The sequence below is a fragment of the Mastigoproctus giganteus genome, chromosome 7 (assembly GCF_048544385.1).
Source record: "Mastigoproctus giganteus isolate SK-2022 chromosome 7, ASM4854438v1, whole genome shotgun sequence".
NCBI lineage: Eukaryota > Metazoa > Arthropoda > Arachnida > Uropygi > Thelyphonidae > Mastigoproctus > Mastigoproctus giganteus.
In genome coordinates this window covers 41,277,519-41,301,836 of record NC_143581.1, presented here as the reverse complement: position 1 = coordinate 41,301,836, position 24,318 = coordinate 41,277,519, and the positions used below count along the sequence as shown (strand labels likewise).

The window sequence follows — 24,318 nt, the reverse complement described above, 5'->3', positions numbered from 1 at the left end:
AAGTGTAAGAGAAACACAGAGAATGTTAAAAACAGTTTTCACAGAAGGTGCTATATATTTTTTGAAAACTTTTCAGTGATTCACAAAGTTTAAAAAAAAAGCTGCTTCTCTGTTGAATATGATCCTCATTCTGGCTACCCCTCAACTTCAAAAACCAGTGATTCTATCATTTGTATTCATGATCTGATCATGAGTGATCACTGTTTAATTATCTCAAAGATAATTAAACAGCAATTTTTCTCATGGGACATATGACATAGCCGAGTGGTCAGGAGCGAGAGTGCATAGCACGCGTTCCTTGAGTGGACTGGGTTTAAGCCCGTGACTACTAAATATAAATATTTGTATTGACGATTTATTGTAAACTCTACTGACTTGGTTGTCATGACGGAGTATAAACAGAAAAATTTATTTTTATATTTAAATCAATTTTAACACAAGGTTTGAGAATGAGACATGTTTTGGCCAAATTTTTGCCTTGCATACTCAGTGATGATCACAAAGAGTGGCCAGTTCTCGTATCATGATCTTAATAAATGTGCTGCTGCTGCATACCCACACGCTATTTCTTCCATCATTGCTGTGACAAATCATGAATTATTGCTGTGATTTGGGAACAAGGCTAGTCCTCTTAATGAACGATTTCATCTTCACTAAAGCCAAAAAAAAAAAATAAGGCAATTTTGAGTGAATGTAAAGATCATGCTTATTGTATTTATTTGGTTAAATAGTGTACCAGGATGACAAGAAAGCAGTTCTGTGGCAATTGTGCAGTGCTGACGGGAGAAAACAGCTGGAAAAGTGGGCTTCAGAGAATTGGCACTTGCATCTTGAGTGCCCCTGCACACATTCAAAAGTACTCTATCACTGTGATTCCCCATCCACTGCACTCATCGGATTTTGCTCCTTGTGACCCCCACCCGAAAGGTTACAGATTTGCAATGACCAAGGAAGTTATTCAGAATGTGACACAGAAACTATTAGCCAAAAAGTTCCATGAGGAATGCTTACAGAATTTGCAGGAGCATTGAAATCGGTGTATACAGTCTGAAGGACTACTCTGAAAAAGATTTATCCAAATAATTGGTAAACTTCATTTCCTAATTATTAGTTCATTCCCTGAAAATTTTTGATCACGACTCCCTGAAAATTTTTGATCACAACTTGAATTAGTGTCATGTCATGTTGTGTGTCCTGTTTTTTGGATGGATGCAGTTTTAAACTTTTTTTTGCTAGTGTGGTCTGATTTATTACACTTATTATGCCACTCTGTACATTTTGTTACTATCTTTCAGATTTGGACTCTGTTTCCCCAAAATAGTACTGTTCATTCTAAACACCATGGGTGTTAGCCCTTAATTGTGAACACCCAAGGTGCTCAGAGTGGCTAAGCACCTTGGGTGGTAGTCACTCTGAGCACCAGAGTGACTATTTCACAATAAGGAAATAACTTCTTTGCCAATCTTAAACCAGATTGCCCACCATCTGTACCTCACAGTGCCTTTCAAGAAAGTGTTCTCTTAAAACAAATTGACATTAAGCTGCAAATTAGTATTAGTAATGGCCATATGGTGCAAGGAAGCCTAAGGCTTATGCTGCACCAGCCAAAAAAAGTAAAATAGTATATAAAATAAATAATTAATGAATAATAAAAGAAAAGGAAATAAACAACCTATGTATTTCCCTCCTCCCGTAGGTAACTATCCAGCTGACCTTTGAATTTCCCCAAACTGTCAGCCTCAACCACCCATAGGTAACTTATTCAAGTAATTTATAACTTGCTGGCTAAAATAAAACTTCTCCCCCCCATAATTTGAATTTATGTTCCCTAGTTCTAGAATCATTTATAACCGTGAAAATAATTTTATCCTAATTCATTTTACTTTTGCTGCTCAGAGCCTTGAACACCTCAATCAAGTCTCCTCTAAGGTTCCTAGTTTCCAAGCTGTGCAATCCACATATTCGAAGTCTTTCCTCATATGGGCATCCTTTTGCCTATCTTACCAAGCGAGTTATCCATGTTTGGATCCTTTCAAGAAGCTCTATGCCTTTTTTTAGGTGTGGTCTCCATACTTGAATACAGTATTCCAAGTTTGGTCTAACAGCCTTTTATAATAGGATTATGACATCCTTATTTCTACCAACAAATGATCAATAAATCATCGATAGGACACCATAGGCCTTCCTTGCAACCAGTCTACAATTCTCAGAGAACTTAAAAGTCTGACCGTACTACCTGTTTTAGTTCAACTCTGCCAAGTGTATAAGTTATTTTGGGGTTACTGTTTGCATTTTACCTTGCATTTTACTGAATTAAAGCATAGCCACCACTTTTCTAACTATCCCTGAAGTCTATCTAGGTCACTCTGAAGAAGCTCTTTTTGGCGGTGATCATTAACTACTCTACCGATCTTTACATCATCTGCAAATTTAGACATCGCACTCTCTATCCCTTCATCAATGTCATTTAAGAAAATCAAAAACAACAGTGGTCCCAATACTGATCGTTGAGGAATCCCACTTCTTACATTAACCCAATCTGAGGAATAACCATTTATCACAACCCTCTGTCTCCTTCCCTGAAGCCATCCTGCTATCCATCTAAGCATTTTCCCTGTGATTCCAACCTGTTCCATCTTACAAAGTAACCACTTATGTGGGACTGAGTCAAATGCTTTTCTGAAATCTAAATAAACAATGTCGAAATTATTTCCTAAATTCAGCTCATGAGTGACCCTGTCACTCATGATTTTCCCTTTACAAACCATGCTATGTACCTTTTAGGATTACATTTCTATCTAAATTATCCTGAATTCCATCTTTGATCATTGCCTCCATAATTCTCCCTACAACTGAAGTTAGACTGACCAGTCAGTAATTTCCCACTACATTCTTAGAACTTTTCCAATCTGAGGGAATTTCTCCTGAGTTCAGTGATGCTCTCATAATTAGCCTTAATGGTTCAATGCACTCAATTGCTGCCTCCCTTAAAATTATAGGGTATATTCCATCAACCCAGGAGCCTTACTCATCTGTAGGCTTGAAAATTTTTTCATTAAGTAATCATGTGAAATTTCAATATTATTAATTGCATATTTTTCAATTTCATTCCCATAATTTCTCATTGACATAAAGGGTTTTTCTTCTGTAAATATCGATGCAAAGTAACTGTTCAGTTCATTTTCTGGGGTATCTAATACTATCCCATGTACATTACTTAAGGATCCGATCTGATTTGTCCTTCTCTTCGTTGCATTTATATATGTGAAGAATTCCTTATCCCCAGTCTGCCAGTGATTTCTCATAATTTGCCTTTGCCAGCCTAACCTTTTCTGTGGCACTATTACAGATCAATTTATAGTTGTTATAGGCTTCATTACTTTTTATTGCTCTGTAACTTTTCCATGCAGTCTTTTTCTGCTCAAGTAATCTGGCAACTTCATTTAGACTTGGTGCATTATAGCTTAAGCTTCTAACCCAAACCAAACCAAACCAACTTCATTATTCATCCAACTTGGAATCCTCCTCATGGAGTATTTTTTAATGGTATATAAGCACTGAGGGCTTCTGTGATTAATGTTTTAAAGGTATCATCATCATTATCAGCCATTTTCAATCCACTGCAGGATGAAGGCCTCTCCAGTAAGGAGAGGTTTAAAGATATACCATAATTCAATTGTATTCACTCTCTGTGAGATATCTACCCAGTTAATAGAGGCATGTAGCACCTTAAGCCATTGTAATTTCCTTTGCCTTTAACTACTGCTACCGCTCTCTCTCCTGACTTGGCGCATTATGGCCTTAGCTGCCAATGCCCCATTAAAAATCAAATCAAATCAAAACCGCTCTCTCTCTCTCTTCATTGTCCACCCTAGAACTCCGTGATCACTTCCTGCTACTGGTTCCTGTATTGTCAGCCCTATTATGCCATCTGGTTCATGGGTGATGATCAGATCTAGAATATAGTTTTCCCTAGTACTTTCCCTGACATGTTGATAAAAGAAACAGTCACTTAGTTCAGCAGTTCCCAACCATTTTTGATTCTCGAACCCCTTTAAACATAATATTTTTATCGCGAACCACTAAGCTTATATTCTCTGAAATCATGTAATAGTTCTCAAATTTTATTATAAAATATTTCCAGTACTAGGTTTTTATAAGTGGTATTGCATAATAATATAAAATTATTATTAAGTATCTGTACATAACAATGGTCTTTGAGAATGAAAAAAAATTTTAAACGGAAAACGTTTATTGAACATGATATACTATAAGATAGTAAACTAATTATAAGGAATTGTGGTTTCTTTCGTTTTCGTTAGCAATTCTGTACTTTATATTTAATTTAATTTTATTCTATCTTTGTTTATTATTAGTTATGCTGGTGTTCAAAGAAAGTGCATCACCTAGGAATTTCACATTTCTAACCCTTTTTCGTGATGGTATGTCTTAATGACTAGCATCACAAATAGAAATATAAACAAAAGATATTTATTAATAGTTAAGGCAAAGATAAGTAATATTTGACTCTCAAAATATTCCAAAATGAGCATTTGCTCTCAAAATATTCCAAAATGAGCATTTGCCACCTTTATACAACAGTTTTGGTAACCACAACAATTATGGCTGAAATGTTATCAGAAGCCCTCAATTTGCTTCAGTTTATCATTTTAAATGGAAAACAAAATGAAAAGTTCACCAGGTGCAAACTAATATTTAGTTGAACTGCCTCTGGCACTGATGACTGCAGCACACCATTGAAGCATTGACAAGATCAATTTCTGAAGATAATCAACTGATAAGTTTGTGGTTCCAAACACGAATTATGGCTTCTTGAAGTTCACGAAGGGTCTTTGGTTTCTTTCTGGCAACTGCAGATTCTACACGATGCCAACAGTTCTCTGTAGGATTCAGGTCTGGGCTGTTTCCTGGCCAGCTAAGAGTTGTAATGGACCGTTCTTCCAACCATTTTTTAAACTGTAACAAATGTAAACACATAACTGTTGAACCTCTAATGCAGAAATGTAGCTAACATAACTACAGAAGTGCCTACTTACACTTTTCGCCCGATGACAAGGAGCAGAGTCATCCTGAAAGATGCAGTTACTTGGCAGGTTGAAATGGTCTCTAATGGTTAGCAGCAATTTTCCTTCCAATATAGTCAGGTATCCACTGGCATTTACAGAACCTTTTATAAACTGCAGAGGACCTACTCTGTGATATGAAATGCACCCCCATACATTAGGCTGGTAGGGAATTTCACTGTAGACACCATACAGTCTGGATGGTATTCTTCACCGTGTCTACGGCAAATCATTTGTCTCCCATCAGAGCCATGCAGGTTAAATTTCTTCTCATCCGAGAAAATGACTGACTTCCACTGCTTGGGGGTCCATTTGACATGCTCCTTACACCAAATTAATCGGGCCTTTTCCATTTTTTGTGTGAGGAGGGGCTTCTTCTTAGGATGGTGGGCTAAAAGTCCATTTTTGAAGAGTCGTCTTCTGACTGTTGCTGCACTTGCTGCCACTCCTGTATGTTCTTCCCATTCTCTTTTCAGCTCAGCTGAAGAAGCTTTACGGTTTTTAAGGCAAAAGTGCTTCAAAACATGGTCCTGTTTTGGCATAGAGACTCGTTTCCGTCTGGTTCCAAACTCTAAAATACTGGTTCTGCCTATCAGCAGAACCAGTATTTTAGAGTTTGGAAAGAAATCTACTCACTGTCGACTGATTACAAGATACTCTATAAGCAATATGACAGGAAGAACATCCTTCCTCATGTAAAGCAACAGTAGCACTCTTTCTTTGTGGCATCAACTGCACGTAACTCGCCATCCTGACACAAGCAGTGAATGACTGCAACTCTTGCAGAGCGTGGTTATATAGCTGAAAATAACCGCTGATGTAATATTACGTCATCATCTACGCATGTCAATCTTATCTAATGCAATCTGTAAGGGGGGTGATGCACTTCAGTTCAGCCAACCGGGCTAGCCAGGTGGGTAAAGTGTTTGCCTTGCAACCCAAAGGTCACAGGTTTGAATCCTGCCTCGGGCTTGGATCAGAGTAAAATGAAAAAAAAAAAAAACTTTGGGAGGTGCATTATGGCCACAGAAGCCGATGTGCCAACCACTAACAAAAAAAACCAAAAAAACCTTCAGTTCAATTAGTGAATATAATGTTTTGTAACTCTTTTACCACAGCCCACATACTTCCTGACTGCTTTGTATAATCAGAAGGTCCAAGAATGTATAAGAACGTCCAAGAAGGGGCAAAATGTATATATCAATAGCTTATGAGCAATTATGAGGACACCAGTAATGATCAACAAAACATCTATCATTAACGCATAAAATTGCCTGACACGTGACTGAACAGTGTGATACATATCAGCACATTCGCACCCAATGCCCCGTACTAACATCCTGTCACGCATGCTTGCTATGTAAGGGCATGTGACCCAAACCACAACTAAATATGCCGCCTCCGTAGCCAGGTGGGAAGGAGCAGCAGTGCGTAGCACACGCTTCTTGATTAGACCGGGGTTCGAGCCTGTCACCACCAAATACGGATGATGCGGAAAGGTCAGGGAATGACCACCGCATATCCCGGAGCAATATGGCTTAAGCTGCTAATGCTCCTAAAAACCAAAACAACAATAACAACAACAACTAAATATAAATTTTGAACCCCAACTGCATACAAAAAAATTTAATAAAATAATTTAATATTGTTTTGTAAACTACAAAATAATATTAAATTATTTTGTAGTTTACAAAAATATACCAATGTAAATCTAAGCAGGCACCATTACAGAATTTTTAGTGCAAATCTCGTGGAACACTTTTTCTAACCCCTGGGGGGTTTATGAACCACTGGTTGGGAACTGCTGATCTAGTTGATCTAAAAATTTTGTTCCCCATGTTGAGTTTACTTCGCATTTGCTCCAATCCATTAGAGGCAAATTAAAATTGCCCATAATAAGACATTCACGCTTACTACTTGCCTATTCCATTTGATGTAGAGGCTCTCATCATAATCGTCACAATCACTTGGCCTGTGGATTACTCCCACTCTCATTATACCTTTACTTCCAACCATCTCACACCCTAAAGATTCTATACTAGAATGCGGAACGTTGAATCTGGGAAAGCTTTCTTTGTGCTCGGGCTGCTTTTGATAAGTAGCATGACCCCATCATCCCTTTTATCCACCCTATCCTTCCTAAATACATTGTAAATACTGTACTGAAACTCATCATTCCCTATTTCCAGATGGCACCACGTTTTCGTAAGTCCTATTACGTCAGCGTTACTTGTCCTTACCAACTGTTTGAATTCACTCATTTTATTGATGACACTTCTGACATTACTGTATAAACATTTAAGACTTAGTGTTCTTGTATAGTTAACTATCCTGACACACCCCTTGAAGTTATTTAAGCTTGCTTTCCTGGCATTAGCTACCCGCTCATTTGAAATGTTTCTGCCCTCAGAACATCTTGCTAATATGATCTGTTCTGTTGCAGTAAGAAACAAGAACACTTAAGGTATATGCAAGCTTTACTTTTACCAGTAATATTAGATTAATGCGTATCCATATTACCCTTGTCCCTCCCCCCAAACTAGCAGTTTCCCCGAACTTTTAAGGTATCCTCAATGGTACTGGCAAAAACCTTTGCACCATTTTTATTCAAATGTATCCTGTATCTACAAAACAGATTCCTTCTACCTACAAGTACAGGCCAAATTCCACCCCCCCCACAAAAGCCTTGCAGAGTACTTCAAGTTCTTGAGTTAATCGACAAGGGTTTCAGCTTATAAGCATTTCAGCATAATCCCTCCTGTCAGGCAGAATTGCAGATGCATGGATGACCTAACTCGCATCATTTCTTCAGCATGGTCCTATATTTGTGTAACAAATCATCAGATCTTGTGTGCTTAATATCATTAGTTCTCATGTGAATAATAATATTTTCTTTACCAAACTTAAAATCTGACAATTTGTTGGTGACATCATTAATTGTTGCTCCCGGCAGTCATACCCTGGTTCTAGTCCACCTATCCTTATTACAAAAAATATTTCCCGTTGTCCTAACAGTGGAGTCTCCTAATAGAATTAAGTCTTTTGAACCAGAGCAGTTTGCACATGGTTATTCTGTTCTGGGGCCTGAATTGGGAGTGTATCACTTGGTGGGTTACCAGTCTTGAGTCCCTGACAAGCTCCCAGTTACATTATTCTCGAGGGCAAGCACCTATTTTTCAGTGACTCAAATTCTTCTTGCAATGCACCAAATTTTAACTTTAGATCGGTACACTCTGTACAACAGTGGCAAAGAAAAGAATCACCAGGTGAGCTATTATTATCCACTAAGGTCGACCTTGTAATACATGCCACAGGTTCTGCAAACAATGAAATCATGACTCACCTGGAAGTTACCATTGGCTATATCTGCATGAGTCGTGATATCCTCTGTCTAAGTATTCAAGGTGGATCTTGTCACAACCATTGTTTAAATTTACCAAATATTACAGAAAGTAACTTTTAAAAAATTATATTTATAATATTATAAAAATTAAATTTACAAACTATTACAGAAAAAAAAAAATCAAAATAAACTTTACAATATATTAAAGAAATTAACTAAAAGTGATTATTTAACCACTCTAATTACTGTGCTCTCTTAATCTTCAATTAGTGAATAAAGAACTCAGTATTGTTTGAACTCAAAACGTTGTTAGATCTGGTTATTTAGAAATAGCTATAAATTATTTAAAAACTGTCTGTTAGTGTCCCAAAGTCATTTTTGATCTCTAAAGGGGAATTTACATCTTTGTACTAATTACGAGTATTTGTAGCTGTGCTAGGTGTAGTAGCCCTTCTAAAAGTTTCAATTAATTGTTGTTAAGTTTAATGTTACTGCATATCGAATGACTAGCATCTTCTGCTGTGCCTACGGGCATTCACTGCTATAGGGAGACAACCCTAGAGTATAAAATTCTACATTTGGTTGCCATTTTTTTTTAACAAAAGAAGTTTTTGAAAACAACCTTGTTACAGCATCCTCCCCCGCAACATGTAATTGATTAAGTAGAAAAAATTTCAAACTGATAATTCTGTTGGTATCACACTATAAGTACCCAAATCAAAAGCATATAGTTTGCTTTACAAAAGTTTTTTTTAATAAATAAAAAAAAATTACCAATTTTTCATATTTTACTTAGTTTAGTAGAATGTTAGGAATAAAAAAGAACAATATCTTATTAATATTCTTAATACTCTGATATTTCCATGTATTACAAGCACAGGCATTGGCAAAATGAAGTTTAGCTGACAAGAATATACATTGAATGGAATCAGCCCACTTGCTGTTAAAAATAAAAATGTCCTACCAGTGCTATTCATCTCTATTTATCACAGGGAACAACTTTCTTATTGACATAAAAGAGATTATTGAAGCAAAACTAAATTAAAGTCTTATTCTAAAACTTTATTTAAGAACAATAAAGATGCTTGACCTTTTTTGAAAATTTTTAAATTATAGTTATAAATATTCCTCTAATGTTTTTCCACTTTATTGATACAAAATTGTCCAGATCTATAATTACTTTCAAGAAGTACTCATCCACTTACAGTTTTTTTTTTTTCTTTGCTATATCTGAAAGATTTGCTTTTCTAAAAATACTTTGTTGCATTTCAGCACATGGTTGCAAAAATCTATTTTAACAATCCAGTTTAAAGACTGCGATTTAATCTTTATATTAGTCTGCATACAATGTGGCATAGTTGATGGTTATGCAATAGATTGGGTTCCATTTTATTCTTAAGGAGGAGCTCTGATCAGTCTTTTGATGGGGGTGAGTTCAAATTTATGCCATGCTACCTTATGTACATCCTATAAAGATTCAATTTATGCCTTGATTTAGATATTTCAGGATAATATGATTTGAGATTTGTCAAAGAATTTTAGATTTGTAATGCCCTATTTTGTGTGCCAAGCAAAGGACAACTGTATTTGATTCTTTCAATATATATTAAGTATTCAGCTTTGCTTGAGGTTATTGTTTTATTTTATTTTGTTCTGTGTATAAAAAATGGCCTCTAGAAACTTAACTGTAATATCAAGACAGATCGTCATAAGATTACCTGGCGCCTCCGTAGCCAGGTGGGAAGGAGCAGCAGTGCGTAGCACATGCTTCTTGATTAGACCGGGGTTCGAGCCCGTCACCACCAAATACGGAGGATGCGGAAAGGTCAGGGAATGACCACCGCATATCCCGGAGCAATATGGCCTTAAGTTGCTAATGCTCCTAAAAACTAAATAACAAACAAACAACATAAGATTACCTCATAAATTCCTCATACTTTTTATTAGGTTTTTTTTTTTTTTTTTTGTACATTTTACCTTTTTGTAAGTTATAAATTATAAGTAGGAGATTTTCTATTATCATATTGCTTTTACAATATCATTAAACCACATTTGTTTAATTTTATATTTTAGGTAGTACTTCAGACTCATTTAAAAGTCAACTGCTCACTGGTTACCAAAAGCTTTTACAGTTGCTCTTAACAAAGCAGGTGAGTTGTTGAGATGAGTTAGTGCATATAACAGAACACTTGTTTATGTACACTGCCTGATAACTTAACAGTTTAATAATAGTGACAATGATGACTTCTATTCATGCTTTTTTTTTAAATCTCTCAAACTACCCACAACTGGCCAAAAGTAGTCATTATGCAGGCTTCTGCATAATCAATAACCTGGAAAAGTGTGGCAAAAATGGTGGTAGGTTACCTGATATCCCATGAATTCTGTCCTTTCAGTGTACATAACTTCTGCCTTTTGAGTTTTATGCTTCCTGAGAGGTCATTTTTGTTTTTGTGAATATACAATTGACTTCTTAGAAAAATTTTGTTAAATAATTATTTATATAACAAAATTATTTATTTACCTATCAATAAAATTATTTGTTATTGTAATTACAGTATGTAAACTAATTAAATATTATGTAAACTAATAACATATGGGGTGAGAAAAGAGAATTGCTGTTTCTATGAAAACTAAGTTGGATGATCTGTAAAGACTAAATAAATGTGAGTCTCTAAAATAAATGAATTAGGTATGAATGAAACAACTGTTAAAGAAATCTTTGTTTCACAATGATTGTTAAGTTTTCACTCTACTTTAAAGAAAACAAAATTAGAGATAGTGGACTGACTGCATTATTTTACTGGCTGTAGTTTATGCAAGAAAGGCAGCACAGAACTCCAATCAGCTGACCCATAAAAGCATCAAAGAATAGGCCTTGGGTCTTCTTTCAAAAGATTTATGGTACAGAAAGTTTTATATTTTTTAAACAAAATGTGATATTCATGTTTGTTTGTTGTTTGTTTGTTTATTTGGTTTTTAGGAGCATTAGCAACTAAGGCCATATTGCTCCGGGATATGCGGTGGTCATTCCCTGACCTTTCCGCACCCTCCGTATTTGGTGGTGATGGGCTTGAACCCCGGTCTAATCAAGAAGCGTGTGCTACGCACTGCTGCTCCTTCCCACCTGGCTACAGAGGCGCCTTGATATTCATGTATGGTGCATTAGAATGTAGAGATTATATGCTGATCAACCTGCTACTCAAATATTTACAGAATATTTAAGGTCATTTAACAACAGAGAATATTTGATTGGAGAATAGCTCTACAATATGGACAAAAAAGTCTAGATTGTAAAATTTTATCTATAAAAATGATGGGAAAAAATGCAGAGCTGTATCCAGAGAATAATGGTAGTCACCTACAACAATGCAACTGCAACTCAGAAATTGCTGCTTTTTTGTTTTTGGTAAATTAATGGTAAATTAATAATGATAAATTTGGTAAATTAAATAAAGCTTATAAAAAAAATATAAATTGTTCATTTTTACTAGTTTACTACCACTTATAAAAATTAGCATGGATTAATTCTGCATTATTCAAAGAACAGTTTTTTCGTGAATATGTATTTTCTATGAAGAAAATAAACTTACCAGAAAAGGCTATTTTCTTTCTGGCTAATGATCCCTCACATCTCATTGGTAAGGACTTACAGAAGGAGACAAAGACTATGCTTTTGCCACTGATTGTAACAACCTTGATGCAGCCTATGAATCAAGCAGTTCTAGAATGTTAAAGTGATGAAAAAGCCTAAAGTTTTTGAGTTCAGTTTTGTCAAACAAATAGAAGACATGAATATAGGTCTTGTTTTGTTAAAAGAATTGTTAAAGTCAGAGAAGTTGAGAATTGTTAAAGTCAGAGAAGTTGAGAATTGTTAAAGTCAGAGAAGTTGAGAATTGTTAAAAGTCATCAGTACCAAAGATGTGTTTACAACGTAGCAATAGCATGGAATGAAATTTCAAGTTCAACATTTACTAAATCTTGGAGGAAACTTTGGCCCGAGGTTGACACTACTAATGAAAGTCCCGAACTGTAAGAAAATAATGAAGGGCAGAGTTTATTAAGTGATTTCAGCAAACTGAAGATTCCACAAAGATTGAGAGCAAGAAAATGTGCTATGGATTCAACAAATCGTCACTGATTTGTTGGAAGATGAATCCCCCCTCCCTTTTGTTTATTCTCTGGGTAACCACATAAGATGCGAAGAACAGATTGAACTTAACATTATGCTGAACAATAGCCTGATTCAACAGTCAGTGTTGTTATTTATAAAGAAGTAGGACTATGCAAAATGTCACATTTCCTCATCTAAATGATAAAAGTTAGTGATTTTATGTAAATGAATGTACATGTATATGTTTTAAGTGAAGATAAAATTCTTAAAGCATGTATGTGTATTTTTTATGATTCCTATTTTAACTGACTTTTTCGAATAACCAACTACTGTTCCTGATCATGTCGGATAAGATGACTTCTACGGTACTACCAAAGATCAGAGTTGATATTTGGTAGTACTGATAAGGGAAGGGGCACAGTTGATAAGCCATGGATTAGGCCGAGCTTTTGCAGTCAGGTAGGGTTTATCAATACAAAAATAAATTTTGGAATTAGAGGCCAACACACATTGATTTTCAAAATAACACGGTTTTTATTTTATGATGCACTTTAAAAGTGTAGCTGTATGACATCAGATAAAGATGTTGTGGTGGTGGCATTGTAGGTACAGTGCTGATGTTTTGGTCTGTATATTGAAGGATTGAATCTTGATGTTAAGTCTTCTCCTCCCTGTTTTTTTTTTTTTTTTTTTTGTTTCTTTGTTTGTTTAAGATAAATAATAAGTTTTCATAATGTTTTAAGTCTGATTTTTATTTTTATTCCTTTGTCATAAAACAGTCAATGTTATGTTAACAGCAATATCAATCATATATAGACAAAAAAGAATGGCGGCTCGTTAATTGATTTGTATAAGAAATCTATCAGCATATGAAAATGACTAACAAGTAAAATGATAGTTATTTATTCCTGACTAACAAGTAAAATGATAGTTATTTATTCCTGACTAACAAGTAAAATGATAGTTATTTATTCTCAGTACAGTAGATTCTTTGGTAGGTGAACAGTTGTTTTCATGATATTCATAAAAACAGGGAAACAAAATATATGATACCAGGAGCTTTGAATAAAGGAAGTCAATCTGCAATCACATGTGTTTTTGATTTAATCTGGAAAGAAAATATGGTTTACGTTTAAAAATGCATTTGTTACTTTTTGTTAGTATTTGTTACTTTTATACTGCTTGTGAACACAATAAAACAGACTGATTATTGTATTTTTGGTGTGTTGCTTATGTAAGTAGAGAGTTTTTTACTTTCAAGCATTTAAAAATTAAAATTTTTCTAAGGATTGCATTTACTTTAATTGTGTCTCCATAGAATATTTCAAGTAATTGTTTTCTAAAGAATTTTGTTTTTAAGCCTCCTCCAAGAATTTTCGGCGGCGCCATAGCCAGGCAGGCAGGAGCAGCAGTGCATAGCACACGCTTCTTGATTAGATCAGGGTTCGAGCCCATGACCACCAAATACGGAGGATGAGGAAAGGTATGGGAATAATGCTCCTAAAAACCAAATAACAACAACAACCACCAAGAATTTTCTTAGTACATTAATGAATTTGTGAGAGATGTAGTCCTAGATCTGTTGGTTTATTTTAGGCTGGCTGCGTGATTCACACTGATATGTGTGCCACATGGTGAGTTAATTAAGCATTGGTACATGCAAGGACTCAATGGTGAAGCTTGATACGGGATTGCATATGCACGTAATCACTATTGTGGGCCATGTTCCAATAAAGCTGTGGGCAATTTGATAAAGGAATTTGAGGTAACATGATGTTGCATCTGTGATATACAGTGATCACAATGGATTGTACCTGTATGAAAACTGTTGCCAAAGTCATCACTGCAGAGGAGAATTGATCCATTGGCTACTGCTAGTGCATATGTCATTTCTTGCTATTTGGAGATAATCCATGATATATGAGTCTTTTCATAAAACTTTGGTACCTTTATGATGGTCACCCATATTAAGCTCTGCAAGCAAATGACTGTGAACACAACATCCTGTGGATAGTTGACATATGCTTTTCTATGTTTGATGTTGTGAACATGAAATTGTCAATTTATCATAAAAATGATATTCTAGTAATCAAACCCCCTTTTCTGATCAAAAAGTGACAGTTTTCTCTGGGTTTACTGCTTGTTTTATTAATCAGGTTTTAATTCAGGAATGAACTGGACAAACTTGGACTTAGAAAAGCTCATGGACTGATTTCTTGCAGTGTGTTTTTTTTTTTTTTTTTTTTTTACATTACTATGTAATCTTAATATAAAAATTGTTTCTTTCTAGCTGAAAGACCCAAAGTATGGTTCTTTCATTTAAACATTTGTGTTTTTCAGTTAATTTTAAGTTAACATATTAAAATTTAATATCAGTGTTTTTATGCATTATCATGCTCTTCATATCAAATGTTGTTTCATTTGATTGAAACATGTAAATAAAAAGATTTATTATGCAGTACATAGGTGATATATATCTTATATGTATCAACTCATCACTATTAACAGTTTTTGCCAGCATTCTTTCCTAATTCATAGTACTTTTTAAAATAAAGGGTTCTGATTTTGAAGCCATTATTTCACTGCACATTTAACCTTCATGTCAGAGTCAAGTTGTTTGTTACAAAGATGCTGCTTCAGGTTTCAAATAAAATATATCAGATGGGAGACTATAATGAGGGTGAGACAATTTTCCATGCTAAGTCAGAAATTTTTCTCCCTGTGGTATTGTGGCTTTCCATTATCATCATGTAGTGTTATTGGGATTCCTGCCTGACACTTTATCTTTTCGTCTAACACATTCACTGCTGGCACACACACATTTTCATCAAAACAAACCACAGTTTTTGTGGCTTGATGCAAGTATGCATCTATTCAATTGCAGTCACTAAATGAGAGCTGTAAAAGGAATGGTGCGTGAAATGAACAAATGTTTGATATTGGCACATTGATTGTACCATGGGTTATTTGCATTACAGCTGGGATTTTGCTTAGTGTCAATTGCACTAAGAGCACTATAAGAGCTGTATACTTGTTTCAAAATTTCATATGTTCTTTGCTTATGTTGAAGTTATTTTATCTAGTTTAGTATTTTCCACAGGAAGAAAAGGTAAAATTTTTTGAAGGTTATGCTTGCTGAATTTTAATTCTTTACTTTGTGAAAAACAAAACATTGTCCTTAGTGTGTGTCTACTGATAAAAGTTTGTGTAAAAAAATGTTTTTTATAAAATTTTTATCCTAAAGGTTTATTATAATGGATCCACAGCCTGAGATATCAGGACTGAAAGGGAACAGGGATGGACAGTATGTTGAAGCTGATGACATGGAATTAGCCCTTTATAATATGTCATGTGATAGCAGCTGCCTCCGTAGCCAGGTGGGAAGGAGCAGCAGTGCGTAGCACACGCTTCTTGATTAGACCGGGACTCGAGCCCGTCACCACCAAATACGGAGGATGCGGAAAGGTCAGGAAATGACCACCGCATATCCCGGAGCAATATAGCCTTAGTTGCTAATGCTCCTAAAAACCAAATAACAACATAACAAACATGTGATAGCAAAACAGAATTCTATTCAAGTGATGCAAGATTCTGAATCTTGTTTAAATGCATCTGTTATATAAAGGTATAGTGATGTTAAAAGCACACAACAGATGTTAGTGTTACTTGGAGTGATGATTTTTCACAGATGAAATCCCATCCATTTGCTAAAAAAGCTGTGCGTATTCGTTCAGGCATCCCAGAGAAGTTCCCCAAAAGAAGCAACCCACAGAAGTGCACAGGTAAAGGACCCTTGTGAATATAAGCTTCAGCAAGCAGGGCTTAGTAAGGTTAGACAGTACTTTTCTTTGTTAATAGTGTTAATATTTTAATAAGCATTAATTAGTGTTAATATTTATTTGTGCTCAAACCCCTTTCTTTTCCAAAACACAAAGAATATGTTTTTTCTGATCCATTCATGAAATTTCGGTTTTTATTTTTCATTGTGAGGTAACGATGGTGGGACTGTTAGTAATCCTGGGTATAACCTCCATGCACAAGCGCATGGTGGGTGACCACCCAGGTGTGAACCAACGTAAGCAGGGGTCGAGGTGTGGCGCCCACACCACATGGAGGAATGCCGCCCCTCTATGTTACCAGGCAGTACTAGGTGGTAGATGACTCTCATCAACCGGTGAAATACCACCACTTTGCTTATTGGAGGCTTGAAGTGGTGGAACCCATGTTTAGTCTCTAGAGCTAAGTTCCGGTCAACCATTCCCTATCTCTTCCATCATGCAGTATGATTGATGACTTTTGAGGTTATGATGAACGTCGTGGCGAGATCCAATATTTCTTACATTTCGAGGGTACAGCTCTAAAACGGTTTTCGCAGGCCGGCCGCTAGTTAGTACACCGGACCGAACCTATTGGTAACTCTCTAGGAGGCTTCCGGATCAGCTAGTGTATAATCGTGCTGCCTCTACTCTGCCAGATAGTGACTGGAGGGAGTCCGAGTAGTGTGTATGCGGGGAGCATTGTCGAGGCCACGTTATGTCAAGGATCTGGGTATATTCTTACCACATGTACGCCATATCCAAAAATTTCATTACTTCATACAGCATGTCCCACCCACTTTTTCTTACTATTGAATACACCATGAATTGTCAAACTAATAGCACAAGCTTATCTGCGAAAAGATCTAAACCTCCCAAGGATTTCCTAATTCATTTCACAAATATACGTGGTCTCAATTCTAATCTCAACGATGTCCATTTCCACTTGCAGTCTGCCAAACCCTATGTACTTTTTCTGACAGAATCTCAGTTATCGGTTGATTCAACTACTGCTCATCTCAGATGCCCAAATTATTCACTGTATAATTCCTTTCGCCTCAAAGGTGGTACTTGTGCATATGTCCGTTCTGATATTCCCTGTCAGAGACTTGGCAATTTGGAATCTCCTCTCTTTGATCTTCTTTGGCTTAAAATCTCTCTGCCTCATTGTGTCAAATTCATGTGTTGTCTCTACCGTTCTCCCAACTCCACTAATCACTTGGAGCTCTTTGACTTCCTCTCGTTGCAACTTGACTTTCTCCAGTCCAACTTTCCTAACAGTGAGGTAATTTTCCTTGGTGATTTTAATGTTCACAACTCCAGCTGGCTTCCGTTTTCTAGTCACACCGACCCAGCAGGTCGAGATGCTGAGGCTTTTGCAATTACTAATGACCTAGCACAGATTGTTCATTTACCTACAAGAATACCGGACAATCCGAATCATACAGCCAATACACTTGATCTTTTTCTCACAAACAACCCTTCTAAGTACACGGTCGAAGTGAGAGGTCCTTTAGGCACTTCAGATCACAACTTGGTGATTGTCTCTTCTCCAATGGAACCTTTATCTCATGGCTATTCCCAACCTCGTGTTGTTTGGCATTATAAGAATGCAAAATAGGATGACCTGCGAGACTTTTCTTCTTTTCCTTGGTCGGATTACTGTTTCAAAACTCCTGATGTCAACGTTTGCTCAGATCGTGTCAGTGAAATTATTCTAGCAGGAATGGAATCCTTTATCCCACACTCCACTTTAAAATCTCGTCCTTTATCTAAACCTTGGTTTTCCAATAAATGTGCTAAGGCTGTTCAAGAGAAGAATGTTGCATATCGTAATTGGCTTGTTTCTAATTCTTCAGTTTCATTTTCTGCCTACACCAAAGCTCGCAACAATTGTAAAGCAGTTATTAATCAGTCCAAACTAGAGTTTGAACAGGCTAAGAGTAGAAAACTTGCTTCTTGCCCTAATGGTAGCCGAGCATTCTGGTCTCTTGCCAAAGCTATTGGCCGCAACTTTTGCCCATCTCTGCTTCCACCTCTGTCCAAACCAGATGGTTCTGTTGTCACTTCAGCCAAGGATAAAGCTGACCTACTAGCATCCCATTTTTCCTCCAGCTCATGTATTAATGAACTTGGTAAAACACCTCCCACCATTCCCAACACTGTCCATTCAATGCCTCCTGTGGTCTTCCGTCAAAAGGATATCAGAAGGATTTTGATGAATCTTGATGCTAAGAAAGCTCCAGGTCCTGATGGTATTTCTCCACTTGTTCTCAAAATCTGTGCTCCTGAACTTACTCCTATTCTTTGCCGCCTTTTTTCACTTTCTTATTCCAAAGGTGTTTTTCCATCTGCTTGGAAATTTGCTCATATCCAGCCAGTTCCTAAAAAGGGTGACAAATCCCTCCCATCCAATTATCGTCCCATTGCAATTACTTCTACTCTTTCTAAAGTAATGGAGAAATCAATTAACCGCCAACTCTTAAACTACCTAGAAACCTTCCGTCTGATCAACGATCGCCAGTATGGATTCCGTCAGTGTCGATCCACTGGTGATATTCTGGCTTATGTTACCCATTTATGGACTACTTCAATGGAAAGGTTCGGTGAAACACAAATAGTTGCTCTCGACATCTCAAAGGCTTTCGATCGTGTTTGGCATAAAGGTCTTCTAAACAAGCTTCCATCTTATGGTTTGCCAACTGTTTTTAGTAATTGGTTATCCAGTTTTCTCTCTGATCGCTCACTGAGGGTGATGGTAGATGGCTCTCTGTCTTCTAACTTCTCCACTAATGCTGGTGTCCCCCAAGGTTCAGTTCTTTCCCCCACTCTTTTCCTTTTGTATATCAATGACCTTCTTCCATTGACTGGAAATCCTATCCATAGTTTTGCTGATGATAGCACATTGCATTCAACCTTCCATTTTGAGAAACCTTGCCCTGCTCAATCAGCTTCAACTTCTCGAAATTCTGCTACCAATTCCTTAAATGCCGATCTTCAGGTAATTCTCCAGTGGGGCAAAGACAACTTAGTTGATTTCAACCCTTCTAAAACTCAGTCTTGCCTTATATCTCGCAAAAAGGATTCTTCTGCTCCTATGCTTATCTTTAGTGACACTCCAATTTCTAGGCAAAAGGATATATCTCTTTTTGGGATTTCCCTGACTTCTAATCTCTCTTGGCACAAGCACATTACAAATATTGCTTCCTCTGCATCTAAAAAACTTGGTTTTCTCTTTCGCTCTCGGCGTTACTTTTCTTCCAAACAGCTGCTCACTCTGTATAAATCGCAAATCCGCACTGCCATGGAATATTGTTCCCACATCTGGGGTGGTGCCCCCAAAACATCTCTCAGGCTTCTTGATTCCATTCAGAAGAGGGCAGTTAGGTTAATTAATGATTCATCTCTAACAGAGTCGCTCCACTCGCTTTCTCATAGACGTAATGTATCTGCTGCATGCCTCTTCTACAGATATTTCCATGGGCACTGTTCTTCTGAATTGGCTTCTATAATTCCCGCTCTCTCTTTCAAAACAGTCCGAACACGTGCCGCCACCAGCCAACATCCATTTACTGTCCAACTTCAAACCCACAGAACCAACTTTTCATCTTCCTCATTTATTCATTCAACTGCCGTTTTCTGGAACAACCTTCCTTCATACGTATTTCCTGAAAATTACAATCTACAGAAGTTCAAGTCCAATGTCAACAAATATCTTCTTTCGTCTTCTCAACCTCCAACCCAAGCATGGTACTAAGTACTATAGGTTCTAATACCTCTCGTGTTTGGGGTTCTCATAAAAAAAAAAAAAAAAAAAGTGTTTCTGTTGTTTATTTTAGTAAAGCCTACAACCTTTATTTTGAATAATAGTCCATGGATTATCATTCAAAATAAAGGTTGTAGGCATTACTGCTGTTCTGTGACCTGTTTTTATGCCTTTAAAATGTATTAAGAACAGTAATTGAATCTTCAACAAATTTTTCTATAATTGGTTTCTTAGATGTGTAATGGATTTGTTAGGAGTGACAAAACCATTACACTTCCTTTTGAACATCTTAAGTTCAATTATTAGTTGATGAGATATTTTAGACTTGTCCTTCAGCAGTTCATCCAGAAAGGAATTTTTTTAATTGCAAATTAAATTAGTCTTCTGCTTCAAGTTTATCACAGTTGTCAAATTGCATCATATTTTAAACATTTAAACATCCCTTGATCATGTCAGTAGTTTCTTCTTTGTAAGTTCTCTTTAGTTCATGAATATTCATAGCACACAAATTGCTTGATGCAAATAAAAAAAAAAAAAAAAAAAGAAAATTGTTCGAAATGGAAATTTCCAAACAAATAATTGGCAATATTTGCCATAGTTCAAGGTCATAAAAGACAAAGTTTTGGTTATGTGTAGTAATGAGTTAATATTATACATTACTGAAGTAACTTTTGTGTTTAAGCTACATTTTTGGAGTTTAGGACCTATCAGACTTTAACCAAATCATGTATGTGTTATTCTTTTCTTTTTTTCATAATACTGTATATTTTTTCATTTGGTATTTTTTAAAGTCAACAAGAACCGTAGTTGCAGCATCAGCTTTATTACAGAAAATTCATACTTTTGAAGTTCTTCAAGAATTAAAAGAAATTGTGGAAAAGTAAGTTTTTGCCTTAAAAAAATATTTCAAGTTTATGTGTATCATTCTGCCTTGTTGAGGACAAAACATAATGATGCATATATATTCAGGTTAATTGGTTTACATTGTTTTTCACTATGAAATAGTAATATGTTTTTAGCATAAATTATTTGATTATAATTATCATATAAGAAGTGCAGAAGTATCATTGAAATATTTTAGCTATATCAGCAAATGAAAGTTTGCACATAAAAGCATCAGTTGTACTATTTGTATGATAGTTACATATCATCTGTAGCTTGATAGTTTATAGCTCGAAAGTAATATTGATGATTATTTTTTGGATAAATATAGGATCATAGCAAAAAAAAAAATGCTGCAAGTCAGATCAGAAAGTATTTGTGCCTACAATTCTGCCCAGGTGTGGAGGAAGACTATGTGTTAAAAACCTTATTGATTAACTCCAGACTTAAGGAACTCTGCAAGGTGTTTGGAGGAATAGTTTCATCAGCATGGTATTAGATAGAAGGAATCTACTTTGTAGAGATAGAATTACAATACATTTGAACAAAGATGGTGCAAAGTTATTTACCAGTATCTTTGAGGAGGCTTTAAATGTTCATGGATACTGATGGATGAGGGGGATGATGTAATATAGGTATGCATTTATTTGATATGGGTCAAAGTTATCTGGCATACATTTCAAGATTTTCTGTATGGAATGCAAATGCTGATTTTGGAGAGATGAGCTGAGGGCGCCGTGTTTCAAATAAATTGGAAATTAATGCTGGCGTATAAGCTTATTTAACTTCAACAGATGTGTCAGAGTGGTAAACAGTACAGAACACTCAGTCTGAATTGTGACTTTAGTAATGTCAGGAGTGTTAATAAAATGAGTGAGTTTCAAGTCATGGTAGGAACAATGAATGCTGACATAATAAGGCTAACAGAAACTTGGTATCAATGTGAAATAGGGGATGATGTGTTTCTTTATGGCATGTATAATGTATTTAGGAAGGATAAGCATGATAAGGGATGGGATGAGGATCATACTTCTTAATATTAGTGTTAGCAAAATGATGCATGAAATCAAGTTATGTAGCATCATCCAATAAAAATAAAAAATTAAGAAGTAAATGATGTCACCATCCCTCGTTCTATTTATTAATTTCAAGTATTTATCCTGTTCAAATATTTATCCTCTCCAATTTAGATAAACTTCTATCCTCCACAAGGCAGTTATTGACTATTCCAACAGTCAATAACTCTTTGACTAAATGAAAAATTTCAGATATCTAGTCTGTAGTTATCACCTCTTAATTTAAATTTATGCTCCTACATTATGTATGTCATGACTAAGTGTAAAAATACCCTTTCCATTTAGTTGACACACTCCTTTCAAGATCTTAAAAAATAAAACTTTTAAGGCAGCCTGCCATTTTTCATCAAATGGCACCCGAAACATGACAAAGGCACTTGCAGATTTGGAATTTATGCTTACCACTATAGGATTTGTGCATTGTGAGGTAGTTGGAAGCTAAGAAAAATGAGAATGGAGGTATGCTGCACACCAGAAAATTGTGAATAGTATGATAAGAACTTCTACATGCAGATGGTTGGTTATGTGAGTAAATGTGAATGCCTCGTTTTAAGTGATCTCATTTCCTCTTATTGATTGGAATAAAGGGGGACAGGAACTCGACAAGGAGATAGAATTAGCAATTTAAATAGGTGGTTATTATTTATATTAGCATGTTAAAGAAAATAACAGGGATAAGAATACTTTAGACCCAATCATCACTTTACAAACCAGATAACATCATAAGGTTGTGACACAGTGGAGTCCTTAGTGGAGACTGATCACAGAGTTTAAGTTGGAAGGCAAAGAGAGAGAGATTATAGTTGTTAAAGGCAAAAGTATGGATATTAATTTCAGGAAAGGAGGCTATCAGGTTAAGACACTACATATCCTCTATTAGCTGGGCAGATAACACAGGGAGGGCCAATACAAGGGAATTGTGATATAATTTAAACCCGTAATCACAGAAGCCATAAATGCATATGTATCATTAAGAAAATATATCATGAGGATGCATAAGGAGCTAGCCATTTTAACTAAGCAGTAAAAGATGCTTTCAAAGGCTGATTATAAGAAGCCATTGGCTAAGAGAACAAGAATTGGGAAAAGGAGTTCTTAATGTGTGAATACAAAGAATAACAAGTTAGTTAATGTACACAGTACATTACAATACAGATGCATTTGCTAGTTGTAATAAATCATGATTTATAATAAAATAAGGTAACCCATTAACATAAATTTGTTACAGAGATTCCTAAAATATTCTAAGTAAGCCTTGAAATTTTGAAATGGATCAGCATTCCTTATTTTTTTGTAGGTGGAAACTGGGACAGGAATGCTATGAAATCGAACTTAGAACTATCCCAGAGGCCAACAGAATATATGTTGAAAATTTGATAGCAATCTGCATTTTTCTCGTTGATTAATGTGAAAACATATTTTCATTTATGCTGATTTTTGTGGTGAAATTATAATGAAATTAGTGCTATAAAATCGTAACTGGACCTAAAATTTTGGCCTTGATCTGACTTTTTGTTCTAGAGTAGCATTTCCCAAACTGGGTGTGCAGACTCCTCACAGTCCATAGACTAGTTCCAGGGGGTCCGTTTCACGGACCCTCTGGATCTGGTCAAATTATTCATTCTATGTATAGCAAATTGATAATAAATGAAGTTAATATTATATATTTATGTAAAAATAAGAATAAAGTTAAGTTGTTTTAAACATAACTTTTTTCAGAAAACCCAGAAAAACACACACACACACACATATATATATATAGCGGATGGCTCTGAACGCATTGGTATTTTATCACTTTTATCAGTGTTTTATTGCTTTTATCTACATTGTTTTATTTTATTTTATTGTACAGACAGGTATCTTATTTTATCAATTTTATCTGGTGTAATTGTACTATTCATTTTACTTATTTTCTTTCATTTTATTATTATTATCTTAATACAAGACAACTCTAATTTATTTTATTTTACTTAATAAAATAGTTTATAATGGTTTGTGTAGGATCATTACAGTCATTGTAAACATATACATCATAGCCAACCAGACAGAAAAGGAATAGAAACAAAACCAAGATAATCTAAAATAAATATAAAGTAAAATGCAAAATTACGCCAAAATTAAAACCAATTAATTCCAGAATCCCAAAGATCGCAAACAGTCCTACGTGAATTTTAACAAAAAAAGGGAGTAATTTCAGGGCGAAAGAAGATAGTCAGGAAATGACAACTTACTGATGAA

At 35.6% G+C, this 24,318-nt stretch overlaps 1 protein-coding gene across 2 annotated transcripts in view; it reads left to right on the top strand.

The window, feature by feature from the left end:
* Nucleotides 1-24,318, top strand: part of vir (VIR_N domain-containing protein) — a 346,195-nt gene that overhangs the window by 62,739 nt on the left and 259,138 nt on the right. For both annotated transcript variants that reach the window (XM_090377624.1, XM_090377623.1), the window contains exons 12-13: nt 10,501-10,577; nt 20,914-21,002. In XM_090377624.1, the coding sequence (XP_090233750.1) occupies nt 10,501-10,577; nt 20,914-21,002 (166 nt within the window). The remainder of the gene's footprint in view (nt 1-10,500; nt 10,578-20,913; nt 21,003-24,318) is intronic.